General features: G+C 52.1%; 9 protein-coding genes across 9 annotated transcripts; 3 read left to right on the forward strand and 6 right to left on the reverse strand.

Annotated features, from left to right (window-relative positions):
* Window positions 1–200: 200 nt before the first annotated feature.
* On the reverse strand, window positions 201–3,301 carry Triagg1_8485 (transcriptional regulator family: Fungal Specific TF; the record flags this gene model as incomplete). Its single annotated transcript, XM_062903336.1, has 4 exons — window positions 201–264; window positions 321–2,840; window positions 2,927–2,944; window positions 3,069–3,301. The coding sequence occupies 4 exons, from the start codon at window positions 3,299–3,301 to the stop codon at window positions 201–203; spliced, it is 2,835 nt and encodes a 944-aa protein (XP_062752481.1).
* A 1,058-nt stretch (window positions 3,302–4,359) lies between these two features.
* Triagg1_8486 (uncharacterized protein) lies at window positions 4,360–5,562 on the reverse strand (the record flags this gene model as incomplete). Its single annotated transcript, XM_062903337.1, has 3 exons — window positions 4,360–4,574; window positions 4,634–5,026; window positions 5,091–5,562. The coding sequence occupies 3 exons, from the start codon at window positions 5,560–5,562 to the stop codon at window positions 4,360–4,362; spliced, it is 1,080 nt and encodes a 359-aa protein (XP_062752482.1).
* A 584-nt stretch (window positions 5,563–6,146) lies between these two features.
* Triagg1_8487 (uncharacterized protein) lies at window positions 6,147–7,871 on the reverse strand (the record flags this gene model as incomplete). Its single annotated transcript, XM_062903338.1, has 1 exon — window positions 6,147–7,871. The coding sequence occupies one exon, from the start codon at window positions 7,869–7,871 to the stop codon at window positions 6,147–6,149; it is 1,725 nt and encodes a 574-aa protein (XP_062752483.1).
* A 686-nt stretch (window positions 7,872–8,557) lies between these two features.
* Window positions 8,558–11,324, forward strand: Triagg1_8488 (uncharacterized protein; the record flags this gene model as incomplete). The annotated part of the gene is made up of 3 exons (XM_062903340.1): window positions 8,558–8,630; window positions 8,693–11,228; window positions 11,291–11,324. 3 exons carry the CDS (start codon window positions 8,558–8,560, stop codon window positions 11,322–11,324), a joined length of 2,643 nt encoding a protein of 880 aa, XP_062752484.1.
* A 191-nt stretch (window positions 11,325–11,515) lies between these two features.
* Window positions 11,516–12,834, reverse strand: Triagg1_8489 (uncharacterized protein; the record flags this gene model as incomplete). Its single annotated transcript, XM_062903341.1, has 2 exons — window positions 11,516–12,651; window positions 12,711–12,834. 2 exons carry the CDS (start codon window positions 12,832–12,834, stop codon window positions 11,516–11,518), a joined length of 1,260 nt encoding a protein of 419 aa, XP_062752485.1.
* Window positions 12,835–13,412: 578 nt separating this feature from the next.
* Window positions 13,413–15,415, reverse strand: Triagg1_8490 (uncharacterized protein; the record flags this gene model as incomplete). Its single annotated transcript, XM_062903342.1, has 3 exons — window positions 13,413–13,539; window positions 13,598–15,260; window positions 15,376–15,415. The coding sequence occupies 3 exons, from the start codon at window positions 15,413–15,415 to the stop codon at window positions 13,413–13,415; spliced, it is 1,830 nt and encodes a 609-aa protein (XP_062752486.1).
* A 1,540-nt stretch (window positions 15,416–16,955) lies between these two features.
* Triagg1_8491 (uncharacterized protein) lies at window positions 16,956–20,942 on the forward strand (the record flags this gene model as incomplete). The annotated part of the gene is made up of 7 exons (XM_062903343.1): window positions 16,956–17,039; window positions 17,182–18,068; window positions 18,132–18,265; window positions 18,342–18,783; window positions 19,180–19,375; window positions 19,508–19,587; window positions 19,643–20,942. 7 exons carry the CDS (start codon window positions 16,956–16,958, stop codon window positions 20,940–20,942), a joined length of 3,123 nt encoding a protein of 1,040 aa, XP_062752487.1.
* Window positions 20,943–21,489: 547 nt separating this feature from the next.
* Window positions 21,490–23,131, reverse strand: Triagg1_8492 (CAZyme family GT62; the record flags this gene model as incomplete). Its single annotated transcript, XM_062903344.1, has 5 exons — window positions 21,490–21,708; window positions 21,771–21,866; window positions 21,920–22,239; window positions 22,300–22,973; window positions 23,055–23,131. 5 exons carry the CDS (start codon window positions 23,129–23,131, stop codon window positions 21,490–21,492), a joined length of 1,386 nt encoding a protein of 461 aa, XP_062752488.1.
* An 829-nt stretch (window positions 23,132–23,960) lies between these two features.
* Triagg1_8493 (uncharacterized protein) lies at window positions 23,961–25,802 on the forward strand (the record flags this gene model as incomplete). The annotated part of the gene is made up of 5 exons (XM_062903345.1): window positions 23,961–24,007; window positions 24,067–24,331; window positions 24,394–24,716; window positions 24,777–25,302; window positions 25,359–25,802. The coding sequence occupies 5 exons, from the start codon at window positions 23,961–23,963 to the stop codon at window positions 25,800–25,802; spliced, it is 1,605 nt and encodes a 534-aa protein (XP_062752489.1).
* Between the last annotated feature and the right edge of the window lie 60 nt (window positions 25,803–25,862).

The raw sequence follows: 25,862 nt of genomic DNA on the forward strand, positions 1-25,862 counted from the left end.
CCAGCCGAATCTTGGATTTCCATAAAAAAAAAACCTCAAAGTTTCCTTCAGTACACCACGTAGTCTCTTGTAGGTCGACCAGCCCTTTATGCACGCTTGCATCGATAGAAGCACGCTTTCCAGTTTGCCTACCATCATATCTGAAGACTGTAAATAGCTTTGACAATCTCAGGGGGGCGCCACCGTGTTGGGATGATTCTCTAGCTCAAAGGTATGTCCAGATTTATGCTGCTCATATCTCCGTTGATGCCAAAGAATTGAAACCTATCGAATCGTTAGCTGCAAATACAAGCAAATACTCTCCCGCCACACAAGCTTACCAATCTTCTACATTAAGGGTTGTCGGCGCAGGTTGTCCCTGTGCAGAGCTCGTACCCCAGCTATCAGGGCTTTGGCCGTCCTGCAGTCCGCCGTCGAAGCCAGGCTGCCACAAATTAGACTGCCCTTGGAATCCAGACATCGGCACGATGCCAGCCCCTTGGCCGGAACCTCTGTACTGGCTGGCCTGTATACCCGCCGCTATACTGCCTCCGGGCATTTGATTCATCGCGTTCTGATCCAGAGTCTGGTGTGTTTGAGGAGGCGAGAGACTGGGGAAAGCCGGCATGCTTGAGCTTTCGGGGAAAAGCTGATCGGGCTGGAAATTCTCCCATAGAGATTGCGAGATGTTTGGCGAGTTGCGGGTGACCAAGTATAAGTCAGGGGGGGTTGCCGGGACGGAAAATGAAGGGTTGAATGGCGTTGCAGGTCTCGTCTGAGGTCGCGAGTTGGTACCACCCATGAAAGTATCCGTGCCGGTCTGGCGAACGGTTGGAGATGCTGCAGACGAGCGCTGGCCGACATTGTTGTCATTCTTGGTCGCACTGGGGGTTTGCGGCCGAGATCTTTCGTACGACTCTTGCGGGGTTGGAGTATTGCTCGTAAAGTCGATGGCCATGTCGTCGTATTTCCGCTTGGATGCATCTTGCCTGTTGAGCTGCTCGAGCTGGTCAACTGTTTGCTGCATCTTCCGATGTCGCTTTCCTCCCGCTTTCTGTAGCCGCTCTTCAAGCACCTTGTTGCCAAGGATGGACTCGAACAGGGTGTAGACCATTTTCCCCACGAGCCAGACGCGAGAGACCTCCTTCATTGCCTGCATGCATCTGCGCAGCCTGTCCTGCGTCACCTGCTGTATAGATGGCACGGGGGAGCGCATTTGATAGACGTGCATGATGAGGGCGGAGAAAAGACTATACACTATGAAGGCTGGGCAATAACGAAGCTGGTTATGCGCCGCCAGGTTCTCAACTATGGAGGTAATCATAGCCGCCGCTTGGAAGGCAATGTTTCTTGATGGATATGGAGTATCGTTGGGGAACCGAGGCGAGCCGCTTGGCGGCATATGGGCTCGATGCAGGAGACACAGAGTCGTATAGTAGTTGGAATGAAGGAGTGCGGACCAGAAATGATGGCGAGGCATTTCCCAGTAGACAATCTTGGGGCAGTTCTGAAGCCAATCAGCCAAAGCCATGTCGCTGTGCGTAAGGTCGATGGCGTTCCGTTGCCTTCCCTTGGAGGCGACCGAATACTGCTGCGACAGGACAAGCCCCATGATTTCACAGAGCTTGACGTACTGGAGGAAGAACTGCACATGGATGGGGTCTGGCGGGAACTCGCTCGCTCGGTCAGATTCATCTTCATTGAAATCATCCTCAGTCAACATTTCAACGTCCGAGTCATCAAGATTAATGTGAACTGGGCGACCAAGAGCAACCGCGACTGATCGGTCGCGCGTAAACAGCGTCCACCAGATGCGCTTCCAGAGCCGCTTATCAGACTTGCTCAGCTGCGACCGTTCAACAGATCGATGCATCCCCGAGCCCTGAGCAACAATAGTCGCGACTCGGCTCCAGTAGAAGACGTTTTTGGTGACATCTTCAGGCCCTTCCCAGTACCATCCCATCAGAAGGAGGGACTGTACAATGGTGACGCGGTCGTCTTCGTAGTTGGCATCGTACAAAGCTTTAGCCCGTTTATAGAAAGTCAGGGCAGCCGGGGTAGTTGAGCCATTTGCGTCCATGAGCTGGGCGTTCTGGCAGACTCTAGAACCGGCCAGAAGGACGGCCTGGAGGAGGAGGAGCGACGGCGGATTCTTAGGATCCCGGTATTGTCGCATGAAGCGAGTGCGGTTGATGACGGGGACAATGGGATGGACCCATTGGAAGTAGGCGTCAATCAGCTCGTCACATAGTGACCTTGGAGGCAGTAGAAAGGCACCTCGTTGGTGAAGGATGTCGATCTCAACGTTATCGAGCTCGGTCAACCTCGCTCGCGACCCCCTCACATTCTCGGGTAGCGGATAGTGAACGACATCCGCAGAACCCTGGCGATCGTGGACGAGGAGAGTGAGATTCGACGATTCGCCGAGGTATGCAACACGACCGGCATCAGTGATGGGGGCTCGTGTGAACTTTGGCTTCATCACCAAGTTCAGATATGTACCATTATCAACCTCCTCTTTCCTAGCCTGAGCTTCTGTAAGAGACGTCGGAGGGGTCCCATCAGCAGTGTGTGATACGGTAGGGGCCGAAGATCTTGGAGAGTACGAGGCAGCGGCGGAGCTGAGAGGGGTCTGCCGTGACGGCTCATCAGTATTCTCGCCGCGGTCGCTAGAGAAGAAAGACGGATTGTGGTCAGTATGAGGGGAGCGCGAGCAGAGAGCAGCGAAGCTTGACACGGGGACATACCTGTCGGAATCCTTGCCTGCTTGCGCCCCAGAGGCCTGGGTCTTCTTGCGCTTCGGCGTTGGGATGCGGCATTCTATCTGAAAGGCGACGCAGTTGGTACATGGCACCCCCAGACTAGCTGCGTCACATCGAACCTGGAGGCCATCGGGTTAGCATGCAAGAGCACCCATGGAGAATAGCGCAAGCTTTGTCGAACATACTTTTCGAGCGTGGCATGTCTATCGAGTGGTTAGTTAGCAGGAGTCCATGTAGAATGCCAATAGCCAAGTGGTCAGCGGCCCCGCTGGGATGCCTCGGCTCATGGAGAAGTGAGGATTATGCGACCTGCAAGACAATACATACCTCGCATGCTCGTGACGCTCGTTGTCTAGAAACACCACAAGGGTTAGAAATTTGCCCTTGTCACCAAAATCACGGCCATCATACCTTCTAAAGCTCATCTGGTTGGCGGCGGCAGCGGCGGCGGCGGCGGCGCTCGCGGCAGCCGAGGGCAGCGGAGACGACTTGGATTGCGGCTGCGATTGCTGCGGGCTCGCTTGCGACGTGCTGTCGCCAGAAGGTCCTTCGACGTCCATGATGCGGGTGATGTCGCTGAAATGGCAGGATGCGAGAGATCGAGGGATTGTCCGATGGACAGGGAGGGGTGATGGTAGGAGGAGGCGAACAACCTCCTCCCGGCACGAGGGTCGAGATCAAGCTGTGAGCTACGCAAATGGGCGCCGGGCCAGGGCATTCAAGCTCAGAGCGCATACACCACCAGTGCGGGAAGAAATGGTTTGCAGATGAGAATCGGCAAAGGGGCCGCAGCTTGCTCTATGATCGGACAGTAGGGTCAAACCGGCAGAGCGAACGCAGGCATGTTACAACCTTGGTTCAACTCCGTTAGCAGCTCGGCGAGGCCACACCCCGTTTCGTTGCTCGTTACGTTTGGTGCCTGCGGCTGATATAGTCGGTCCTAGGTCCCTTTCCAACTCTCGCAGGCAGGCAGAATGTGTGCGTCGGCAGATTCGAGATGGCCTCATCTAAATGTTGCAATTAGGAAGCTGATCAGCGGCATTCAGCACACCTCAATCTTGGTAAAACGTGAATCGCGCTGCCTCGGCCGATTTACAAAGCACGTCGCCCTGCGCTACCTTTGTACTAGTCCGTCCACCTCCACGGCTTAGCCAAGGCAATCTACTTGCAGGTACAATTGCTGCTCGGTGGTGCGCATAAACAGATTCCGGCACGGCACGTAACAGCGTGTACATGACACCACTAGAAACGGAAAGATGATCCCTTGAGAAGATACTTAATGAAACGGAACAGATATCAAGCGTTAAGGTACCAATTCCTTTGTTTTTTTTTGTGTTTTTTTTTTCTCTCGATCAAATTCTCTTTTCCATGCGATTCCGCTTCCCCGCGAGCTACCCGAATAGTCTACCAATCCGCCATGACAAATTACTAAAGCACTTATCCATGAGCTCTCACATGCTTCCGTCTTAGGCAAGGCATATCCAAAGGCAGGACTCCGTCTTTCATACTTAGTAGTCAATTTCCAACTAATACGGATATATACACATGCTCGGCACAAGCTCCCATTAATAACAATACTCGGCTGCCATGATTCTAGCTCTATTTTTATCATGCGATCCTAATCCAAACGCTCCATTAGTGACTTTATTACTCTGGCGTAGAATTTGGGCGCCTGATTTCGAGGGAACGTAATCTCTTCAGTGAGGTAGTCGGGGAGAGCTTCTATCAAATCGCCATCGCGACTGGCGTCGAGTTGCGGACGGTATGCGAATTGCACATCTTCGTAACTCTCGGCTGAGTCCATGTCCTCCAGCGCAAGCTTGAAGTGGAGAGCTATTGGACAACTCGTTAGTCATGTATCCTCTAGTTGTAAACAACTTGTATCGACTTACTTCCGTTGCGCCCAGTCTGTATGCAGTCGAAGACGTCTTCCTTGTCAATGCGGCGCACATCTCTGACGATGAGGCCTGTCAGATCAGCGTACAAATCTTCTTTGTTTTGAGCAATCTGTTTGTTTTCCTTTTCCGCAAGCGCCGCCCGGTTCCCAGGCGCAGATCCTTTGTTGTTTGGTTCGATTTGCCTGCTCGCTGCTAGTTTTGTGTAAAGCGTTTTCGTCTCGGATTTGGCCTGGGATAGTGACTGGTTCGCCTCAGCCAGCTGGGCGCGCAAAGCATCTGCCTCGGTCTCGCTTTGGCCTAGCTGTAGCTGCACCTTCTCTGCTCGCTGGATAGATTTCGATTGCTCGGCTACCTCTTCCTTGAGTTGCGCGATCAACTCATTGGCCACTATCGCAGATGTTAGCTCGCAACGCCCTTGCTATCTGCCCTTGTGGTTCTGGTATTATCGTACCTCTCGTGTTTTCCTCGGCTTGAGCCTTGAGAAGCTCGAAGTTTTGTTCGGCCTTCTTCACGCCTAGCTCCTGAAGCTCCCGATACCTTGCTTCCAGTTTCGAATATTTCTTCTGTAATTCGGAAAGTTGTCGTCGGATGTCGTCTCCATTTGAATATTGGTCCTCCGAGCCGCCCACGCCATCGGCATCTCCATCCTCGTTTGAACGGCCCTTGGAATTGTTTATACCTTCTCGATCTTTGGATGCCTTGGGTCGACCTCGTGTCTGCTTGGATGGCTTGGACTGATCCAAGGTTCTGGCTTCATCGTCTACTTCGGATGCGACACTAGAGTCTGGGGATATGTTGCCATCATTCAATTCGTCGTCGAATTTTCGAGCTCGCTTTGCGGACCTCGCTTTCGCGTTTGCGCCGCGAGGTCCATTTCGCGTCTTCTTTGTCACTTTATTCGCCGCCGCTGGCCGATCGCGCATTATTCTTGCTTTAGGCTATAAATTTTGGCTTCACTCAATATCAGCTATGAACTGTTGGGCTCTGATATTTTCTTCCAAGATATGAGGTTCTTGATTGACCAACGCGCGGTTGATCGGCGTTGATCTAGAGATGTTGAGTGGTGTAAGTCTAGGTACCTTGATGTTACGGGACCTGGTTGTCATGCCTGCGGTAGAGCTAGAGCTGTCAATTGACACCCGAGGCACTGTGCAAGCTTGAGTCAGTGGATATTTTAGGCGATATACTGGTGCTGCTGCTCTTGTAGCGCACAGTGTGTATATTCCGGGTACTTTCCACCTCTCCAACCACAAAAGCCATGGCCAAACGCTGAGAGTGAGGACTTAAGGTAAGGCGCAGTTTGCATGGCTCAGGTACCTAGGTAGGTAGGCACGTTTTAAGATGAACAGAAATTTGATCAAGTTTTGGGGCTCTAAGAATAACTCCTGAAACCATAATAAACAGCATGCATTTCCTTGTGATGATAAGTAACTCTAGGGTTTCAAATGTGCATATATGCAGAGTAATCCATAACCGGGCATAAACCAATAACGTTGTGTATCAAATTCTATCCTGATCGCTTTATGCTAGAATCGGCATCCGCTATACTTCCAAGGAATGGCGATGGTATTTGTGAATCAAACATGTCAAGGCGTGGTGTGCCCTCGGCACCTGGCGTCGGCGTCAGCTCTATTAGGTCTCCAGTATCCTGTCCGGCTGTGCTCCTCTGCCGTGGAATTAATGGGGCCATGGAACGTTTAGCCCATGCCGTTCGAAGCCAGGTCTCAACTGCGGCCGCGGCTTTGTCTAAGCCGTTATTCTGATTATAAGGTGACTCCGTATCTCCCCCCTCTTGAATGGCGCCCTCAACGATCCCAGCAGCCTCACGGTCAAACCCGAACCGTGCCATCTCTGAGCCCATCACCGACATGGATGGCAGGTCGTCAATGTTCAGGCCAGGAAAATGCTTCTTGGCCCACGAGTTAAAGTAGTCTTTGTCCGGGCCGGGAGCGCGGATATTCCTGCTCAAGGAGCCAACACCACCCGAACGCCGCATCCACGCTGGTCTCATATCCGGCCCATCGCCGTCTCCATGGCTGAGAATAGATTCACGCCTGCTCAACGATGGTGGCTGATCGCCCACTAAGCTCTGTCGCCTGGGTAGCGGCGGCTCTATCTGCTCCGTGGTATCAATGCTCTGTCGCGGTGTTGACGAGAAAGACACGGCCTTTTTCCTCCGTGGTGGGAAGTAGCCCATTTTCTGGCGCGCAATACGCCCGATTTCCACCGGCTCGGGCAGTGAGTCTATCTTGACCCATCTGACGTGCGACCACGGCATTGCCTCTTTTTCCGCGGCCTCGTCTTCCTGTGTAGCTCTTTCACCCGATAATTTGGAGTGGCCACTGGGTGTAGTTTGTGGCGCCATTGATCCGGTTGTTGCTTCGAAGAAATCCGTGGCACCGTGGTCTTGATTGCCTGACGGGGGATCACAAGGACGGCCTCGTACTTCGCAGGCATCGACTGGAATAAGGACCCATTTCCGAACCTGAATACTGTCCCTGGACCAGAGGCCGTTCGCTTTCCTAAACGCATCCTCCATGCACTTGTATCGAAGGATAATTCCAGCATATGTGTCAACAGGCAGGATTTTGTGGATGTATACTAGGTACTCTTCAGGCTGTGAGTTCTCTGAGGTAATTTCGTCCGAATTTCGACGTTTATACTTCCCCGAGACATCCAGCCCTCCACTCGGGCCTTGGCTGTTTTCCAAAACGCTAGCTTTCTTGGCGGCTATCAGCGCAGCGTCTCGCTGGTCTGACGATCCCGCCGCCACTCGGTTGGCTGCCCTTTGGCTTCGTAGAGCGGGAGAACTCCCCTGGTTCTGGTTGGGGTTCTTGCTGGCGTTGCCGCTGATGCCGGGTGGTAGTCGATTCCAAAGTGAAGAAGCAAAGTTTTGGTCGGACTGAATGTCTGATCGTGGCCGAGACATGTCGGCCGGGTTCTCTGCGACGGAGAGGAGAGAGGATGCAAATCCCTGGACTGATGACCAGCTGTGAGCCCAGGAATCTCCAAGCACCTGCCCTAAACTAGATGTTGCCTCTCTACCTTTGGCAGCGGGAGTCCTCTGTGCCAGATCACCATGGTTTCTTGTGATATCCTCGCGACTGCCATGATTGAGGGGGCGACGATTGCGCGAGCGGACGGATCCAGAGCCCGTGGTCCCAGCCAGGGGCGCTGCGGAGGATGAGGATCGGTGCGGTGACGACACTCCCGGAGCATTGCGGTCGGCCATGGCGACGACCAAATGATCGAGGATAAGTCTCGAGCTCGACAAAGCCTTTTCATCAGACTTATGCGGCAACGTCAAAGGCTCGGTCGTTGTTCGTGGCCTGTAGCTGTAACGCTATGTCATGGGTCGGCGGAACCGGGGAATCAGTAATTAAACCCCAAGGCCCTCGCGAAGATCTCTATCTCGGAGCCGTCTGGCTTCTCTTCCGTCATAGGGAATAGGGGAAAAGAGAGTCGCTAGGCTGATACTCGGTGTATACATCGCTTCTCTGCCAGAGCAATGGTAAGACGGCCCTGGTGGTCTCCTTCTGTCGCAGCTCTTGGCCACGCACTCATTATCCCGATACCTGTAAGATGCTGGCACGCCCCCACCATGCTTGAGACAGCAGGGTACCGGTGCATTCCAGCCAAGTACCCAGTATGTACGAGGATGTGCATGCAACGGATGCTGCGAGTAAGCAGTGGCAGAACACAGTGCCAATAAGTCCGCAATGTACCTGCCTGGGAGGGAAGGTACCTCCAGCATTTACTGGGCAACGCGAACAGGTACCTACTAGCAGGTACCTACCCACCTCCCACCTCGCGTGCAGGGGCATTTCAATTTAGAGATTCGACGCGGCACGGGTCTGGTAAAAGCATCCATCTGGAGATTTCTTTTGTTCGCTCGCTATTTCGAGACCAGTGCCCACGATGGACTCGTTTATGCTTCAGGACGATGGTGTGAGGGACCGCATTCGCCAGGCCGAGGAGTTTCTGGTTCCCAGTGAGCATCAGCCCTATTGACAAGCCAGTTTCTCCCTTCGCTGACCATTTTGTTTGTTCAAGACGATCCCCATGCTCGCAGTTATAGATCAGATATTATTTTGATGTTACGCAAGAACCAGCGTCGCCTTACCGTCAACATTGACCACGTTCGAGATCACAATGCCGAATTCGCACAAGAGATTCTTCAGAAACCCTTCGACTATACTCTTGCCTTCAACCATGCCCTCAAGGAAATTGTGCAGACGCTGCCTCAAGCCAGGCCTGACCAAACGGCGAGGGATACTGTTTATTATTGCGCGTGGGCTGGAAACTTTGGCCTCAACGCCTGCAATCCCCGCACGCTGTCTTCGCAGCACTTGAATCACATGGTATCTGTGGAAGGCATTGTAACCAGATGCTCCCTGATTAGGCCCAAGGTTGTGCGAAGCGTTCACTACAACGAAATCAAGGACAAATTTCATTTTCGAGAATACCAAGACCAGACCATGACCAACGGAGTCACTACTTCTAGCGTCTACCCGCAAGAAGATGACGATGGAAACCCTCTTACGACGGAATATGGTTTCTGCACCTACCGTGATCATCAGACAATATCGATCCAAGAGATGCCAGAACGAGCCCCCGCTGGTCAACTCCCCCGCGGTGTTGACGTCATCTTGGATGATGATTTGGTTGATCAAGTAAAGCCTGGTGATAGAATCCAACTTGTTGGCATCTTTCGCACGCTGGGTAACAGGAACGCCAACCACAACAGTGCGCTCTTCAAAACAGTGGTTTTGGCCAATAACGTCGTCCTTTTGTCGTCCAAGTCTAGTGGCGGGGTAGCCACTGCCTCGATTACTGATACGGACATCCGCAACATCAACAAGGTTGCCAAGAAGAAGGATCTCCTCGGTCTTCTCTCACAGTCACTTGCCCCTAGCATCTACGGCCATGACTATGTCAAAAAAGCCATTTTACTCATGCTTTTGGGAGGAGTGGAAAAGAACCTCGAGAATGGTACTCATCTTAGAGGTGATATCAATATCTTGATGGTTGGCGATCCTTCTACCGCCAAGTCCCAGCTCCTACGATTCGTCCTCAACACGGCGCCATTGGCTATTGCAACAACGGGTCGCGGTTCTTCCGGCGTCGGCTTGACAGCTGCGGTGACCACAGACAAGGAAACTGGAGAACGAAAGCTGGAGGCTGGCGCTATGGTCATGGCTGATCGGGGAGTTGTATGTATCGACGAATTCGACAAAATGTCAGACGTTGATCGAGTGGCTATTCACGAGGTCATGGAACAGCAGACGGTTACCATCGCCAAGGCAGGTATTCACACATCATTGAATGCCCGCTGCTCTGTTATTGCAGCCGCCAATCCCATTTTCGGTCAATACGATCCTCACAAGGACCCCCACAGGAACATTGCGCTGCCAGACTCCCTATTGTCTCGATTCGATTTACTCTTTGTTGTTACCGATGACATCGAAGATGCCAGGGACAGGCAAGTTTCTGAACACGTATTACGCATGCACAGGTATCGCCAGGCCGGCACTGAGGAGGGTGCGCCTGTTCGAGAGCAAACCTCCCAATCCCTTGGGGTCTCTGCGAACACTCAGGCTGGGTCACAACGCCCAACAGATGTTTATGAAAAATACGACGCAATGCTGCATGCGGGTGTGACCCGAACATTGGGCCGAGGGTCCAACAAAAAGACGGAGATCCTAAGCATACCATTTATGAAGAAGTATATTCAATATGCTAAGCGGATCAAGCCTGTCCTTTCCCAGGAAGCATCGGATCGAATCGCCGACATCTATGTTGGTCTTCGAAATGACGATTTGGAAGGTAACCAAAGGCGGACGAGTCCTCTCACAGTTCGTACTCTCGAGACAATCATCCGATTAGCTACTGCTCACGCCAAGTCACGATTATCTAGCCGGGTGGAAGAGCGAGATGCTATTGCCGCAGAGGGTATCTTGCGATTTGCGCTCTTCAAAGAAATCGTCGAAGATAGCTCACGGAGAAAGCGTAGACGTACACAAGCTGCCGGCCTAGCCTCGTCCAGCGATGAGAGTGGTGATGATGATAGCAACGAAGAAGGCGATGAACAAAGCCAATCCACCAACCAACCGAGCAGAGGTGCCTCCCGACAGCCAACTACGCGCATGCAGACTAGAAATTCAAGGCTCAATGGAACAAACGGCTCTACAAGCCAGAAATCGGGCCGCCAAACCCAGGCAGTGGAAGCCGACATGGGTAGCAGCTCTCATCCATCTCACGATTTAGATACGCAGAGCTCCTTCGCATCGACACTACCCGCTTCTCAAGTTCTATCTCAGACCCAGGGTGAAGTCGAGGATGAAGGTCTAGCTAGCGCCGCCAGCAACCTGGAGATTGAGGATGTTACACTCACGCCTCAGCGATTATCAACCTTTAGAACCAACCTGGGGCAGTTGCTCAACACCAGCGTGTTTGAAGATGATTCAGCCCCTCTCGATGCAGTGATTCAAGCCATCAACGATAGAATTGGTAGCAACGATGGAGGGGCTTTTAGCAAGCCCGAAGCTGTCCAGGCGCTCAAGAAACTGGAGGAAGCAAATCACATCATGTAAGTTTTTTTTTCTCCAACCAGCTACGATGATCACTATCTCTGGCTAACCAGCACAATAGGTTTGGGGACGGCGATGTCATCTACAAGATTTAAGATTTAAATGACAGGACATTTGCTGTGGTGTTTAGGGGCGGGTTCTAGAGGGCGACGGGATAGGATGGAATATTTAACCAGGTTTCTTATGTGGACACGTCCAGGATACTGCAAGGTGAAGCCCGGGGAAATCATGAGTCACAGGTTGATGAGAATAAAAGCTACGATAATGGTATGTACGTAATATGATTCTAAAGTCTTGCCTCAAACTCGCGCAGTCGGTCTAGCACAACGCATCCGTTCCAAGTCTCTGGTTTACCCTCCTCGCGTTCCAGGGTCGGCATGCCCACCTGTTGCACCGCGAAACTAGCTGCGACATTTCCCCAGACAGCAGCTTCTTCGTAGCTCTTCCCCCGAGCCAAAGCAACGGCCAAAGCGCCGAGAAAAGTGTTGCCGCCACCCGTAGGATCGACGACGTCGCTGCTGTCTTTGAAGTAGGCCGGGATCCATCGCTCGACTCCGGGGTCGACTTCAAACTCGTCGCGAACGATGCCGCCATCTTCGTCGCGGATAAGATCGGCCAATAAGGCCGTCATGTCGATATCGGGTCGCAGTCCGCCTCGTGTATAATTCTTTTTTCGAGCCGTTTTGGAGGTCTGGCCAGGTCGGCGCTTGCGTCCGCCATTCTTGACTACATAGCAGCCCTTGTGCGCAGCTCGCACAACAATGGCGAACGATTGCAGCGGCATGCTGTCCAGAAGCTGCTCACAGTAGCGCTCAACAGCCTTTGTGGAGATGTCTCCGGTTACAGGGTCCAAGCCATCGTCGCCCATGAAACCAGCAAGCTCGCTGTGGTTTGGGCTGAGGACGTCCACCAAAGGCAGGGTGTTGGTGAGGTTGAGGAGCTCGTCAGGTGTGCAGAGGTCGGGCACAGGCTCCCAAATGAAGATGGGCTTGGTATATGTATCGGGCGGCGAAGCTTCCTTGCGGCGAGAGATGAGGCTGGTGACCAATTCCTGGCAGCGATTCGGGGAGCAGACGAGGTGGAAGGACTTGGACTGGATCAGATTGGGCGGCAGATCGTCGCTCGTGATGCGTTTCTTGGGCGTCAGATACTTGAACTCGCGCTTATCGCCCGGGCCATCGTACCCGTTCCATCCTCGAGTGGTCAATCGCTTGGCATCATGGCGCACCACGGCCGAAGTGTTCCAGCTGTCGATGAGCGAAGTGACAGACGGCGGGAAGTCGGAACCCTGGTCGACAATCCATCCCACCGTCGTCGAAAGCGGCTGGGGAGAGAAGAGGCGAGCGCCAAGGGCGGCGTAAGAGCCGCCACCTCCGAGAACGTTGTTGCGAGAAGGCGTTGGAGGAGGGAATTCAATATCATCTTTTGACGTGAAATCGCGTGGACACGGTCAGGTCAGCCCCAGGCTGTTAGAGGCTAACATGGCCGTAGCGGGGACGCCTCACCGATAATGAGCATGCCAAAGGTCACAAAGTCAATGTCGGCATTTTGCTCCAGTTGCTGCTCGGACTCCTCAGTGGGATCCGAGTCTATGCGAGACCCCATGGCCAGCTTGGTGAGAGAGAGGTTTGAAAGTTGAAGATGAGATTTTGCTCAACGAAACCACGGCAACAGGTTTATCGGGCGGCAGTGACCTGATGTGCCTGCAGGCGACCAATCGAGGTACCTAAGCGCAAAGTACAGAGTACTAAAGTAAGGCTAACGCGGAGGCGCGCCATCTAGCGGTGCGCAGAGCAAACTATCGCTTGCCAATTATCTAAGTTGCGTCGAAGATACATGCTGGGTAAATCGACGCTTGTACCTTATCTACCTTTAAACCGATAAGCTTATGGACCTGCCTTGATACAGGTAGGTACCTCTGTAAATGTTTCATGGTGGTAAGCAATTGATTCACGCCCTTAGCCATAGGTACCTCGTCTGTATAAGCAAAACCGGGCGCAAAGTAATGTAGCTGCTGCTACCAATGTCGGCATCTCCCAATTGCCTACGTGATTGAGCCCAGAATCCTCTCTGCAAGATGCATCAAAATGGTGTATTATATCTACATTTTATACCAAACGTGCAGCGCCTACCAAAGGAAGAGTCTATACAGTAATGTATGTGTATACGTATAACAAAGACCTTTATAGCTTGGCCTTGGGGGGCTCCAGTGTAGGAACCAGCAAATCTCGCATCTCGCCCGCTGCCTCGTTAAGATAGTAGCTCATCCGCTCGCTTCCAAGACCCTTTGATACAACGTTGAAGTTGATGCTGCAGTGATTTGTTAGCACAGTCTCTCTGCAAAGTGTTGGCAATCGGTCTTTCTTACCTGTTCTCATTGATCATGTAGGCAATTCCAAATCCTCCATCAATCACCTGACTCCAGCCGTAGCCGTTGAAGAACTCCGAGCTGAGCTGAGAGGTGGATAGATACCACGACGAAGAGTAGCCGTATGAGGGATCCTTGTAGATGGCTGGGACTTCCTCACCAGGCTCAAGGAGCTTCTTGAGACCAAAGAGGTGTCTGTCAACGCCCTTTCCATCTGACGCGGCGGAGATGTACTCGAGGTGAGCCGCAATGGCTTTCCGGAAGAGGGCGACCCGCGACTTGTCATCGACCGAGTGGTCTGCCATTGATTTGCACCAAGCGACTGATTCGTCAGAAACACTACGGCACGTCTCGGTACGACCCAGCTGGAAACGTCGAGTGGCAGCAGATTCATATGTTGGTCGGTTCTTGCCGTACATCTTGAAGTAGGCAAGCTGGATGATCATCTGTACGTATGCGTCCGGTGAGCACTTGAACTGCTTGATGAGGCCCTTTCCGTAGGCCTGGTACGCCTGGACAGCAAGCTGGTGCTGTCCAATGACGTTGTTGAAGTCGGTAACGGCACGGTCAATTTCGCTTTGGATTTTGGGCGTAATGTCAAAGTTGATGGGCTGAGGTTCGGGCAAGTCAGATCGGACGTTGGGGTCTGAGAGATCGATCTTGTTTCCAAAGATGAGATCATTGATGTAGTCGTTCAGGCGATGTGTCGGCGTGCCATCCATCATCGAGTGCTCGCCCATGAAACCCGATGTGCCGTTGTCGTTGACAATGAACTGGAGGGGCTTGTCATACCAGCGGTTGGCGCCATCGCCATGCCAGTACTGGTGGGCGCGCTCCTCCAAGGTAACGGGAGACGCATCGTCCAGGCAGACGACAAAAGAGGAAGACTCAATGGCCTCCAAGGCTGCCTTGTTCTTGGGGCTGGCTGAAATCAACAGCTCGCGCGCATCGGCCCAGACATCTCGGTTTTCTGAGGTCAATGCTCCCACGGGCGAAACTCGCTCCGCGATTTCGTAGACACGGTTGAACTGGGCCTCGAGCTCTGAGGCGTTGAGCTGCTTACCAGCAACCTCATGTTGAATCTTGAAGAACTGGTTCTTGCGAATCGCAACAATGTGCTTGTTTTCTTCGTGGGAGAACTTGATGGGGTAATCCGCGGGCTTGGCCGCAACACGGCTCGCGTTGAACATCCACTTGTAGCTGTCCATGCAAATAGGCAGCTTCTTCATGTACTCCGGCTCGAGGCTGCCGCTGTCGACGAGTTTCTTGAACTCGAGGACACCGCTGGTGAGCGCCGCAGCCCGCTTGGCGGGGTTGCGCCGCTTGGGATCATCCCTGTGCGAGTAAAAGTAGCTGACATACGGCACTACCGGGTCGCGGTAACTCAGGTACGCAGCATCGTTCCACCACTCGTACATCCAGTTCTTTGTCTTGGGGTCTTGGGCCTTCTCAATGAGCTTCTGCTGGAGTTTGCTGCCAACTCCGCCGGGCTTGATGAACTCGGTGACGGCGGCTGTGCTCTTCTCGAGCTCGCTGGCAGAGATGATGGGGTGTAAGCTCTTGAGATACCGCTTGGCGGTCTCTTCGAGGGTCGGAACTGGGAGGCGAGGAAGCGAGTCTTGGAATCTGAGCATTGCGCCCTTCGACTTGTCCTCGACATAGCCTAGCGTTGGATACCGGTATTAGCTCGGAGCAACAAACATTTCGGAGAGAAGAGCAAGCCGTTGAGGAGTAAAATCATCAAGGCCATGTCGGTCTCGCACGTGGGAGGAACATACCGGCAGGAAGCGAGCTGCTATTGCGTTTAGGCGGTGCCATGGCGATGCGATGGGTCTGCCGTAAGCAGGCGTGTAAGTTTAGCAAGTCCCAAAAGATGGTATGGAAAAGAGCAACAAGAGTCTCTTACAGAAGAGATGGCAACCCGTCGAAAGGTGTTTGTCGGTCTGTGGGAACGGATTGCTGACAACATGGCAGAATGGACGGAGGCAAAGGGGGGACGGCCGTGTCCGAGGCGGCGTGGTGTTTATATCGGCTGCTGGAGATCCGCTCAGATACCGCGGCTCATGGGATCGGGTGCCGCAGAATGGGAAACGGTGCTCGGTGCAATTTCGCTGCTACAGCATTCGCGGACAGGACTAGCAATAATATGGAAGCAGAATCGTCAGGGTATTGCCTAGCCTAGCCTCCACAGAACAAAGCGACAAGAGTCTTTACCGGGCGACGGAAGAGTGCAATGGAACCGCAAGAATCATATAGAACAGACTGCTGCTTCATAAATGCGGGCAGTTTTGGGGCGCCATACACGTCCAACCCGCGGCCACATGCCAGATGCAAGAAATAACGCTGGGCTAGGCCGCCGCTTACCGCCATCGGGCCTTCGGCTCCACTGGACCCCGGATATGACCAGTCCCACGAGCCGAGGTTAACAGCCGCGGTACCGAAAATCTGCTGGTACCTGCGGCAGCTTGTACATCCACCAAGCAGAGGAGCGCTATCGATAACGCTACGGGGCAAAGGATTCGAGGCCAATACAAAGGCACTAAAGTGGGAGCAGCGGCATCTCCGTACGTCCTTTGGAGGACCGATGTGGCTTGGTTTAGCATAAAGTCGAGGGGTGGCCACCATCAGAACATGAGATGCCTTCTCGAGTACCTACCGTGGTGGGAAATTGGGAAATACTGCCGCCGACGATTGTTGACCGCTTACTGTGATGGGAACATGAAATCTGTCGCCAACTCCACTTTGCTTTTTGCTGTGCTTTTGCTTTTGCTTTGCTTTGCTGTGCTCTTATCGCTTGCTGCCCTGGATCAGCGCCTCTGGTCATGCGGGCACCTCGTACTTGTGCTCTGCCCAGCTCTAGCCGCCTTGCCGTCTCCGTAATCCGGAGCAAAAAGTATGGAGTACAAGTACGAGTACGGAGCACGCACTCTAGATTATGGCAGCTTGCTACGTAACTACTACCAAGGTGGCTGGCTGCTGGGAGCTCATCTCATCCATCACCACTTGACATTCTGCTCTCGAGAGCTTCTTGAGCGCAAACTGCCGGATAGCGCACCAGCATCCTCGTCGCGCTCCAGATAACAATGTCGCATGTTCCCTGATCGCTACGCGTTTCCTGTATTGACTGATTATCCATACCTATTTGCTTATCCTGAATCCTGGACTCAGGGGCATCGCGAAGCAGTCGTAAAACTAGACTCTATCGCTGCCCTAGTCGCGCTTTGCTATCTAAGACACGAGAATCCATCGCCGCCTCACGTAACACCCCCGTGCGACTCATCTTCTAGAGGCTCGATCTCTGCTCTTCAGCTCCTAGTAACCTTCTTGTTACTTTACATCTTCTTGAAATAACGTCGCTATGCATCAGGAGCAAGACCTACACCGTAGGCGGCTTATCGCCACGGTCGCCGCGACGGTCATCTCCCTGGCCTGCGGCACAAACGTGAGACACCACCCTAAGTCGTTGTTTGCGGCATCCTAGTACCAGCCCGTACACGCAATCTGCTAGCTTCATTCGTCTTGTGCCAAAGGTGCCCTAAATCAGAATGTGTATGGCGTCAACTAACTGTGAGGCATCGAAATAGTACGTCTACTCGGCATGGGCGCCCCAGTTCGCCGAGAAGCTCAGGCTTTCCACAACGGAGAGCAACTTGATCGGCCTGTTCGGTAACCTGGGCATGTACACTCTGGGCATTCCCATAGGCATGTTTGTGGACGACCGTGGATCAAGACCTGCTGTGCTTGCCGGCGCCTTTTTCCTGGCTATTGGTTATATCCCCCTCTGTCTCTCTTTCGAGAAAGCCGCGGGCTCTGTCCCTGTGCTCTGCTTCTTCTCCTATCTGACCGGGTTGGGCGGCTGCATGGCATTTGCAGGTGCTGTCAAGACATCTGCTCTCAACTGGCCGAACCATCGCGGAACGGCTACGGCCTTCCCGCTGGCTGGATTTGGGCTCAGCGCCTTTTTCTTCTCCTTTCTCGGCGCTGTTTTCTTCCCCGGGAGCACCAGCTCCTTTCTGATGCTCCTGGCATGGGGCAGTTTTGGCCTGACCTTCTCCGGCTATTTCTTCCTCAAGGTATACCCTCAGGTAACCTATCAAGAGGTGCCCACTCAGGCACCCGCATCACAACCTTCTCGAGAGAGGGCGCGCAGCATAACCGAACCTGGTACGTCGTCCAATCCTGATGTCGTTGATCCAATCCTGGACACATCACCTCGGACCCCTCCAGCACCCGACGCCAGTCGCGCCGCTATTTTCAGTGACACCGAAGCTGGTGGAGAGCCTCTGATTGACGAGACATCATCTTTGATGCCCGAGGTTGTAACTGCCGACATAGTTGGGCGCAGTAGTGTTGATCAAGACGTGTCTCATCGAGTAGATATACGAGGTGTAAAGCTCCTGCTCTGCCTGGACTTCTGGCAGCTGTTCTCCATCATGGCAATCCTCGCTGGAACTGGCCTCATGACTATCAAGTACGTATTTCGTATACACCCCTCGTCACTTCAATGTGTCGGTAATATTAACATGTTGTCAAGCAATATTGGAAATGACGCAAACGCTCTCTGGAAACATTACGACCCCTCGGTCGACGAGCCGTTCCTTGTTAGCCACCAGCAGATACATGTATCCATCCTCTCCGTCTTCAACTTTGTTGGAAGATTGCTAAGTGGTAAGACTACGTTGACTCACTTCCAAGCATCCATATTCTCTCCACTGTCCAACAATTTGGCTAATTCGTCTTACAGGAATTGGCTCTGACTATCTGGTCAAAACTCTTCGTGCTAGTCGTATCTGGTGCCTCGCCGTGGCCTGTCTCGTCTTTCTTCTGGCTCAGATCTGTGCCCTGCAAATCGAGATGCCGCACAAACTTGTATTTGTTTCAGGCCTCTCCGGTCTAGCCTATGGTTTCCTTTTCGGCGTCTTCCCCTCCATTGTTGCAGAGACGTTTGGCATCCGCGGGCTGAGTCAGAACTGGGGTTTCATGATGTTGGCTCCTGTTGCCTCCGGAAATGTATTCAATCTGCTGTATGGAAGGATATACGATCACCACAGCATCGTTGAGCCTGATGGCACGAGATCCTGCGACGATGGTATTGCATGTTACCGCGGCGCTTATACTGTTACCGCGAGCGCATGTGCTCTGGGATTGGTCATCACCCTGTATATCATTCACCACCAGAGGGCTCGGTATCTGAAGGGGAAAGACAAGCTAGACGAGGAAGACTGAGGTGTTTTGGTACAAGGTCCTTGGCATAGACTGGAGGTTGGGTTATGAGTTCTGCTAGCAATTGTAGTAGTGAGCCTATGGCGGCTACATTACACTACACCCTTGGATATATTTTTAGATGTTGGATTTTTACATTGATAGCCAATATTCTTTTGCATTTGCATTACCCTAGCGAATTCTCAAATGAAATTTGTCTATTCTCTATTTCTTAACCGCTGACCTACCTGTGTGCACTGGACGCCTGAAATTAAATGCGTGCCTGTATGATGACGTTTGTATGCATTTAAGCGAGCCCCTTATCGCGGTGCCAATGTACATAAGCATGTGCTAATTTGCACCTAACTCTACACGAGCAGTTATGTCATCTTGCTGGTCACGGGTCTGTCGTCAGTAGACGCCTCATCCCGTTTCAAACCCATCCTAACCCAAGCACCATCAACCGCTTTCATCGCGTGTCTGCGATCTGTCGAATCTTCAACATATGCGCCGCTAGTTTACAAGATGGGCGCTCTTCTTTCTCTACCGCTGCTCGCGGTACCCAGCATGGGCACGGTACGTTCATATCTCTCTTTGCGCCATGGAGTCGCTTGAAGTCGGGATCAATACCCGGCGGTTCAATGCCTTTGTACCATTAGCGATACGACCTACTCGTTGACATTTGACTCGCTGACTTGCGTTCTATAGGTAGTATCTTGCTTCGCCAGCTGCTGCGGTGCGGCAACATGCTCCATGGTCTGTAGCGCGTGTGGCAAATGCGGTAACAGGTATGACACCCGTCTCGCCGCAAGCTGTTTTGACGCTTCGCTGACAATCTTGCAGCATAGCTACGCGTATCGCCTACGCTCTACTTCTCCTCGTCAACTCCATTTTAGCATGGATTATGCTCACGGACTGGGCCATCGAGAAACTCCAACATCTCGCGCTTGATTACGTCAAAATCAACTGCCCCACGGGACAGTGCTATGGGTGGCTGGCTGCCCATCGAATCAACTTTGCTCTCGGACTCCTACACCTCATCTTCGCCGGTCTTCTCTTCGGTGTCAGATCCTCCAAGAACCCTCGAGCCGCTATACAAAATGGTTACTGGGGACCTAAGATCATCGCCTGGCTGGCATTGATTGTCATGTCCTTCCTCATCCCGGACAAATTCTTCATGTTTTGGGGAAACTACGTCTCCTTTGGGGCTGCCATGCTGTTCCTCATCCTTGGTCTTATTTTACTCGTGGACTTGGCACACAGCTGGGCCGAATACTGCCTGGGACAGATCGAAGAGACTGACTCTAGGTTCTGGCGAATCGTCCTTGTTGGTTCAACCCTGAGCATGTACTTGGCGTCGATTGCGATGACAGTCGTCCAATACATCTTCTTTGCCCAGGGTAGCTGCACCATGAATCAGACCGCCATCACTGTCAACCTCATTCTCTGGCTGATTATTTCCGCCGTGTCAATAAACCCCACAGTCCAGGAATACAACCCTAAGGCTGGGTTGGCTCAAGCCGCAATGGTTGCCGTCTACTGCACCTATTTGACAATGTCAGCTGTTTCCATGGAACCTGATGATAAGAACTGTAACCCCTTGGTTCGCGCTCAGGGAACAAGAACTACATCCGTCGTCATTGGAGCCATTGTCACCATGCTTACGGTTGCTTACACTACGACTCGCGCTGCTACTCAAAGTCTTGGCTTAGGAGGTAATGGTAACGGCATTCAGCTTCCCGAAGATGATGAGCATGACTTGGTTACGCAGCAGCCTATTCATCGTCGTGAAATGCGGGCAGAAGCTCTGCGTCGTGCCGTCGAGGAGGGCAGTCTACCGGCCGATGCGCTACTCTCTGACGACGAGAGCGACGATGGCGCGAATCATGCACATGATGATGAGAGATCAAGCACTCAGTATAATTACTCAATGTTTCACATCATCTTCTTCCTAGCCACGGCATGGGTATCGACATTGCTTACTCTTAATTTCGAGGAGTCTACTCGGGACGGCCAGTTTGCCACGGTTGGCCGCACATACGGTGCAAGCTGGGTGAAGATTGTCAGCGCTTGGATCTGCCATGGAATGTATATCTGGACGCTTGTTGCACCGATTCTGCTTCCTGAACGGTTCGACTCTTAAAATTTCGCCGTACTGGATTGTACGTCGTTTCAGGCCGAATAGCGTGATGTATTCTTATTTGCAAGGCTACAGGGAGGGCCCCTTGGCTTACAGCATCTTGTACGCATCGAATTCGAAACAGCCACTTAATCGTATGATTTCTGGCAACCGTCTAGGGCTCTTTGAACATCGGGCTGGAATGTCTACTTGCTGCGGCATGGTGGCATTATCAGAATTTTCAAAATAATCCCCCTCCTACCAAACCAGGGGTTAGTCTGGTCGTGAAAGGAGAGGGCTTGTGTTCTCAAAAACAACTCTGCAAGATCAATCTATTTCGAAATTGGACAGCAAGGCCTTTTCGATACTCGTATCCCAGGTGACAGAGCTCAGAATGCCTTGGGTTGGGGAGGGGTCAGGTGAAGCGTTATTTTCGTTGTTAGGCGTTATTATATTAGATTCTGCTTTTGTTGGCGACGACCAGATCGGGGGAAAGATGCATACTGCATCTGTACATAGGAACCCATCTCGTCGAAATAAATTAGTTACTCTAAATGATCCAAGTCCATGCTTAATTCTTTTGTCCCTCTATAGCCCCAGCAGCCTTTGCAGCCGCGCCCTGATTCGATCCAGCCTCTTTCACGCTTCCGCGGTCTTTCAAGTCTTGCATCTGCTGTTTGTCCTGTTCCCATTGAGTATTGGCATCACCAAACTCTTCCTTGATCTGCTGTTCCTTAATCTTTCGCTCTTCTTCTTCCTTCTCGCGAGCAATTCTTTCTCTTTCCATTTCCTATGGTGAATTGTGGTTAGTACGGGCGACTACGAAAGGAAGGGGTGCCAGAAATCACGTACTTCCATGTGCTTGATATCGTCAACACTAGGTTCATACAAATGCCAAATAGTATAATGAGGCAATCCAACAACGGAGAACCGCATTCGTTTCGCCATCTACATGGACGCATTAGTCAACATTCCAAAATTCTGAAAAGATGCAAACTCACCTTGCCAAAACCCTCCGTTTCGGCGTGCTTCTCGAAGCTAAAGGCGGGGAAGTGAACACCGGTACGGAAGACCTTAGCCTTTGCCAAAATACTGACACCTCCAACTCCGTCAATTTCCATTTCCATATCCGGGTCGCCGTATGGATCGCGCAAGTAGGCCAGATGAGGTCTCCATGTTGCATATTCGGCATAGCCCTCGACAATAACGGCATCTTCGTCCAACGTGTCGGCCAATGCAAGCGCGGTTTCTGATTCTTGCCACGAGTTCAAATCGTAGGGCTGTTCGCCGCCGAGCCAGTCTGGGAGGGGACGCCAAACATCTGTCGCTTTGTTAGTACAAGACAAGAGAGAGAATGTGAGTGAGTGCAGGATTGGCATACTGGGAACAATCACGTCCTTGTTGTGTCGCATCAAGTCCTCCAAAATCGTAAAGGGTGCAGTTTCAACATCCACATCACGCCAGTATACCCAAGAATGGTACGGCCGTAAAGCAGCGCTAAGGAGCCAGTTGCGCGCTTGAGCCATGAGCTTTCTACGGCTTGCCTGAGCTGCAAATCCGTGACGACTTTCAACGTCTTGGTTCACCTTTTGGCCAAAGTCCTTCTCGATGATTGAGATTTCTCCATATGGCTGTTTGGGATCCGGATCGGCTTGGATGGCCTCCAAATACTCCACGAGAGATTCCAGCGTTCGATCTTTGGAGTCGGAGACGAGGAAGGCAAGATCGATCAAGTTGTGAGGGTACGTGAAGTTTTTCAGATGGGAGAAAAACATTGGCAGATGCTGCTCGGCATCTCGAAGAGGCACGCAGAGAAGAATACGCTCTTCACGCTCCCAGCCACGGGCGCTGCCCTGGACGTTGGTGAGGTCATAGTATCGGACCGTTTCAAGTTTCAAATCTTCATATCCAGAGAGGAGGCCGAGCGAGATGAGAGAAGCGACGGATTTGGGCTGTCCGAACCAGATGATGACAAGGACAAGCAGAACCACCGCTATGCCTAGACATGTTTGCCTGCGCTTTCTGTGGTGAGGGAGAGTAGCTCTCGGCTGGAATCTGTGAAGGAGTCAAGTCAGCATGCCAATTGATTTAGATCCCATGCGAAAGGCGAGAAGCGAGGAGATATCCATCACCCACCTATGGGGGGAAATTTCGAAGGTGTCGGCACGTGGATATCCATTCGAAAACCCGCTGGACTGATGCCGTGGCATCATCTTGGAAAGGCGTTAGGAGGGTTATGGCACCATGAATAGACCCTCGGTGAATCGCGTACTGCACGCGGGGCGGCTTTTACCACCTGCGTGATGGAATTGGATTGATCAAAGCTGGTGGTTTTGTGACAAGACAGGAGGCAAAGCCCAAACGTAACGTGTTGGAGTGCCTCGTATCCAGGGAAGACCCCTTGATCCCATTGCGGCCATTCCACAAAAATCCTAGCACCAAATCTGCTACAGTATTCTCGCAAAATTTCACCAAGATAGGCACCGTGTTTAAACAGGTCGGGTGTCTATTTATAGAGCATACACAAGATTTGTACGTATGTGATTTGGAATCTTGAGAAGAAAAAATCACTCTCGAGGGTTTATTTATTATTGATCTCTATTATTATTGGTTATTTATTTGCTTGCTCTAGTTATTTAGCTATTTTTTAAACTTAAATAGACTCTGAATGTTTTGGTATCTACTACGAATATTGCATTTCTTGCGGAAAAACACCGGCTAGATTCGGAGAATGCGTCTGCCTATTAGGCACCCAAGAAAGGTTAGCACCTATAAAGGAGTACGGGCCACTGCAAGTGGATTTCTGCATGTTCCAGGTAGCTGCTGCTAGAGCACAATGAACCCCTCCACGGAGATTGATTAAGTGGTGCCAATCAGCAAGTTATCACGTACTACCTAGGCCAGGAGTCTTTGGTTCGTCACTGTCATTCTGGCCACGAATAGCTTCCTTATGTTGTTGTATACTCTTATCAACTACCTCTAGCAAGCTGCGACATAGCCTTTCCGACTATACACGCGAAGCCATTATTTACATTTGCCACCATGGCAGCCCAAAACCACATGCATAACCTCACCACCCTCATCAAACGGTATTTGGATCCCACGCATACCGAATCGCTTCAACCTTACTGACTTGATTGTCTGGCAGACTCGAAGCTGCAACCTCACGCCTCGAGGATATCGCCTCGTCGACCGAACTTCCCAAAGATGTCCCCGGTCTTGGGCAGCCTGCGACTCCTTTGTCGGAAACAGCTGTAGCACCAACTCCGCCGCCCGTTCAGCAAGAGCCGCCTCAGGAGGCGCTCCCCGAATCCATAGAGGATTTCGATGCCTTTCTAAACACGAGCGTCGGCAAGTATGTCAGGCTCAGCAATGAGCTCGGAGGAGTTGTCGCCCAGCAGGTCCATACCCCCGTTTTCATATCTATAGCCCAAAGGAACGAGCTAGGAGAGCTGACTGATGTGTTGCTACGCAGGCCTCTGAGGTCCTCAAGGGATTCCAGGAACAGCGCAAGTTTTTGCTCATCGCCACCAAGGCTACGAAGCCGGCTACCTCAGGATCTAGCCTGGTCGTCTACCAGAACTTGCTCAAGCCCATCACCGATGCGCTCATGGCTGCAACTGAGCTGAAGGAATCTAACCGACCCGATCCGATGTATAGCAACTTGAGCGCTGTTGCAGATGGTATCATGGTTTTGGGTTGGGTGACGGTCGACCACCGGCCATTCAACCATGTCGAAGAGTCTCTGAGCGCTGCGCAATTCTTTGGAAACAGGGTTCTAAAGGAGCAAAAGGACAAGTACGTCTGACGCCTACTAGGCACTATGATCGATCAAGCAACTAATCAGTCGTATCGCAGCGATCCTAAGCAGGTTGAATGGGTGCAGTCTTTCTACCAGATCTTCCATGACCTCGGAGACTACATTAAGCAGCACCACGCTTCTGGCGTCGCATGGAACCCAAGAGGAGAGCCGGCCGATGAGGTTGCCAAGTCGTTGGATTCTAGTAAGCCATCACAGCAGCCGCCTGCGACCAGCGCTCCCTCTACTGGCGGAGCTCCGCCACCACCTCCTCCTCCCCCTCCGCCTGGTCCGCCCCCCATGCTAGATATACAAGTTCAATCATCAGGCCCCTCTCCTGCAGCGCCTGCTGGAGGATTTGGTGCGGTTTTCTCCGAGCTCAACAGAGGTGAAGATGTGACGAGGGGCCTGCGTAAGGTAGATAGGTCGGAGATGACACACAAGAACCCATCTCTCCGTGCAGGATCTACAGTCTCAGATGCTCCCCGATCAAAGAGCCCCCTTCCGGGCAAGAAGCCCAAGCCTGAGAGCATGAGAGTCAAAAAGCCATCTAGAAAGGTCCTTGAGGCTAACAAGTGGACTATTGTAAGTCGCCTGGCCGATAAACACGATGAAGCTATTGTTTACTGACTCGTATATAGGAGAACTTTGAAAAGGAGCCTCAGCCAGTGGAGATCGAGGCGTCTCTCACCCACTCCGTACTGATCAGCAGATGCAACAATACCACCATCGTTATCAAGGGCAAGGCAAACCAAGTCACGGTTGAAAACTCCACCCGGCTATCTCTCGTTGTTGACACTCTGGTCTCCACGGTGGATGTTGTCAAGGCAAACAACTTTGCACTTCAAGTCCTTGGCACAGTGCCCACCGTCATGCTGGACCAGGTTGATAGCGCACAGGTCTATCTTAGCAAGGAGAGCTTAGCCACCAAGCTGTTTACAAGCAAGAGCACTGGTATTAACTTGAACATCCTGTCTGGACCGGACGACGATTATAAGGAAGTGCCCCTACCTTCTCAGATTTGCTCCTACTACAGCGAAGAAAAGGGCGATCTGGTCAACGAAATTGTAGCCCATGCTGGTTGAGTGCTCAAATGGATTCTACGTAGAGAGGGTATATACGGAGCATATACATACATTACTATA

This window comes from Trichoderma aggressivum, assembly GCF_033847375.1.
Source record: "Trichoderma aggressivum f. europaeum strain CBS 100526 chromosome Unknown scaffold_042, whole genome shotgun sequence".
NCBI lineage: Eukaryota > Fungi > Ascomycota > Sordariomycetes > Hypocreales > Hypocreaceae > Trichoderma > Trichoderma aggressivum.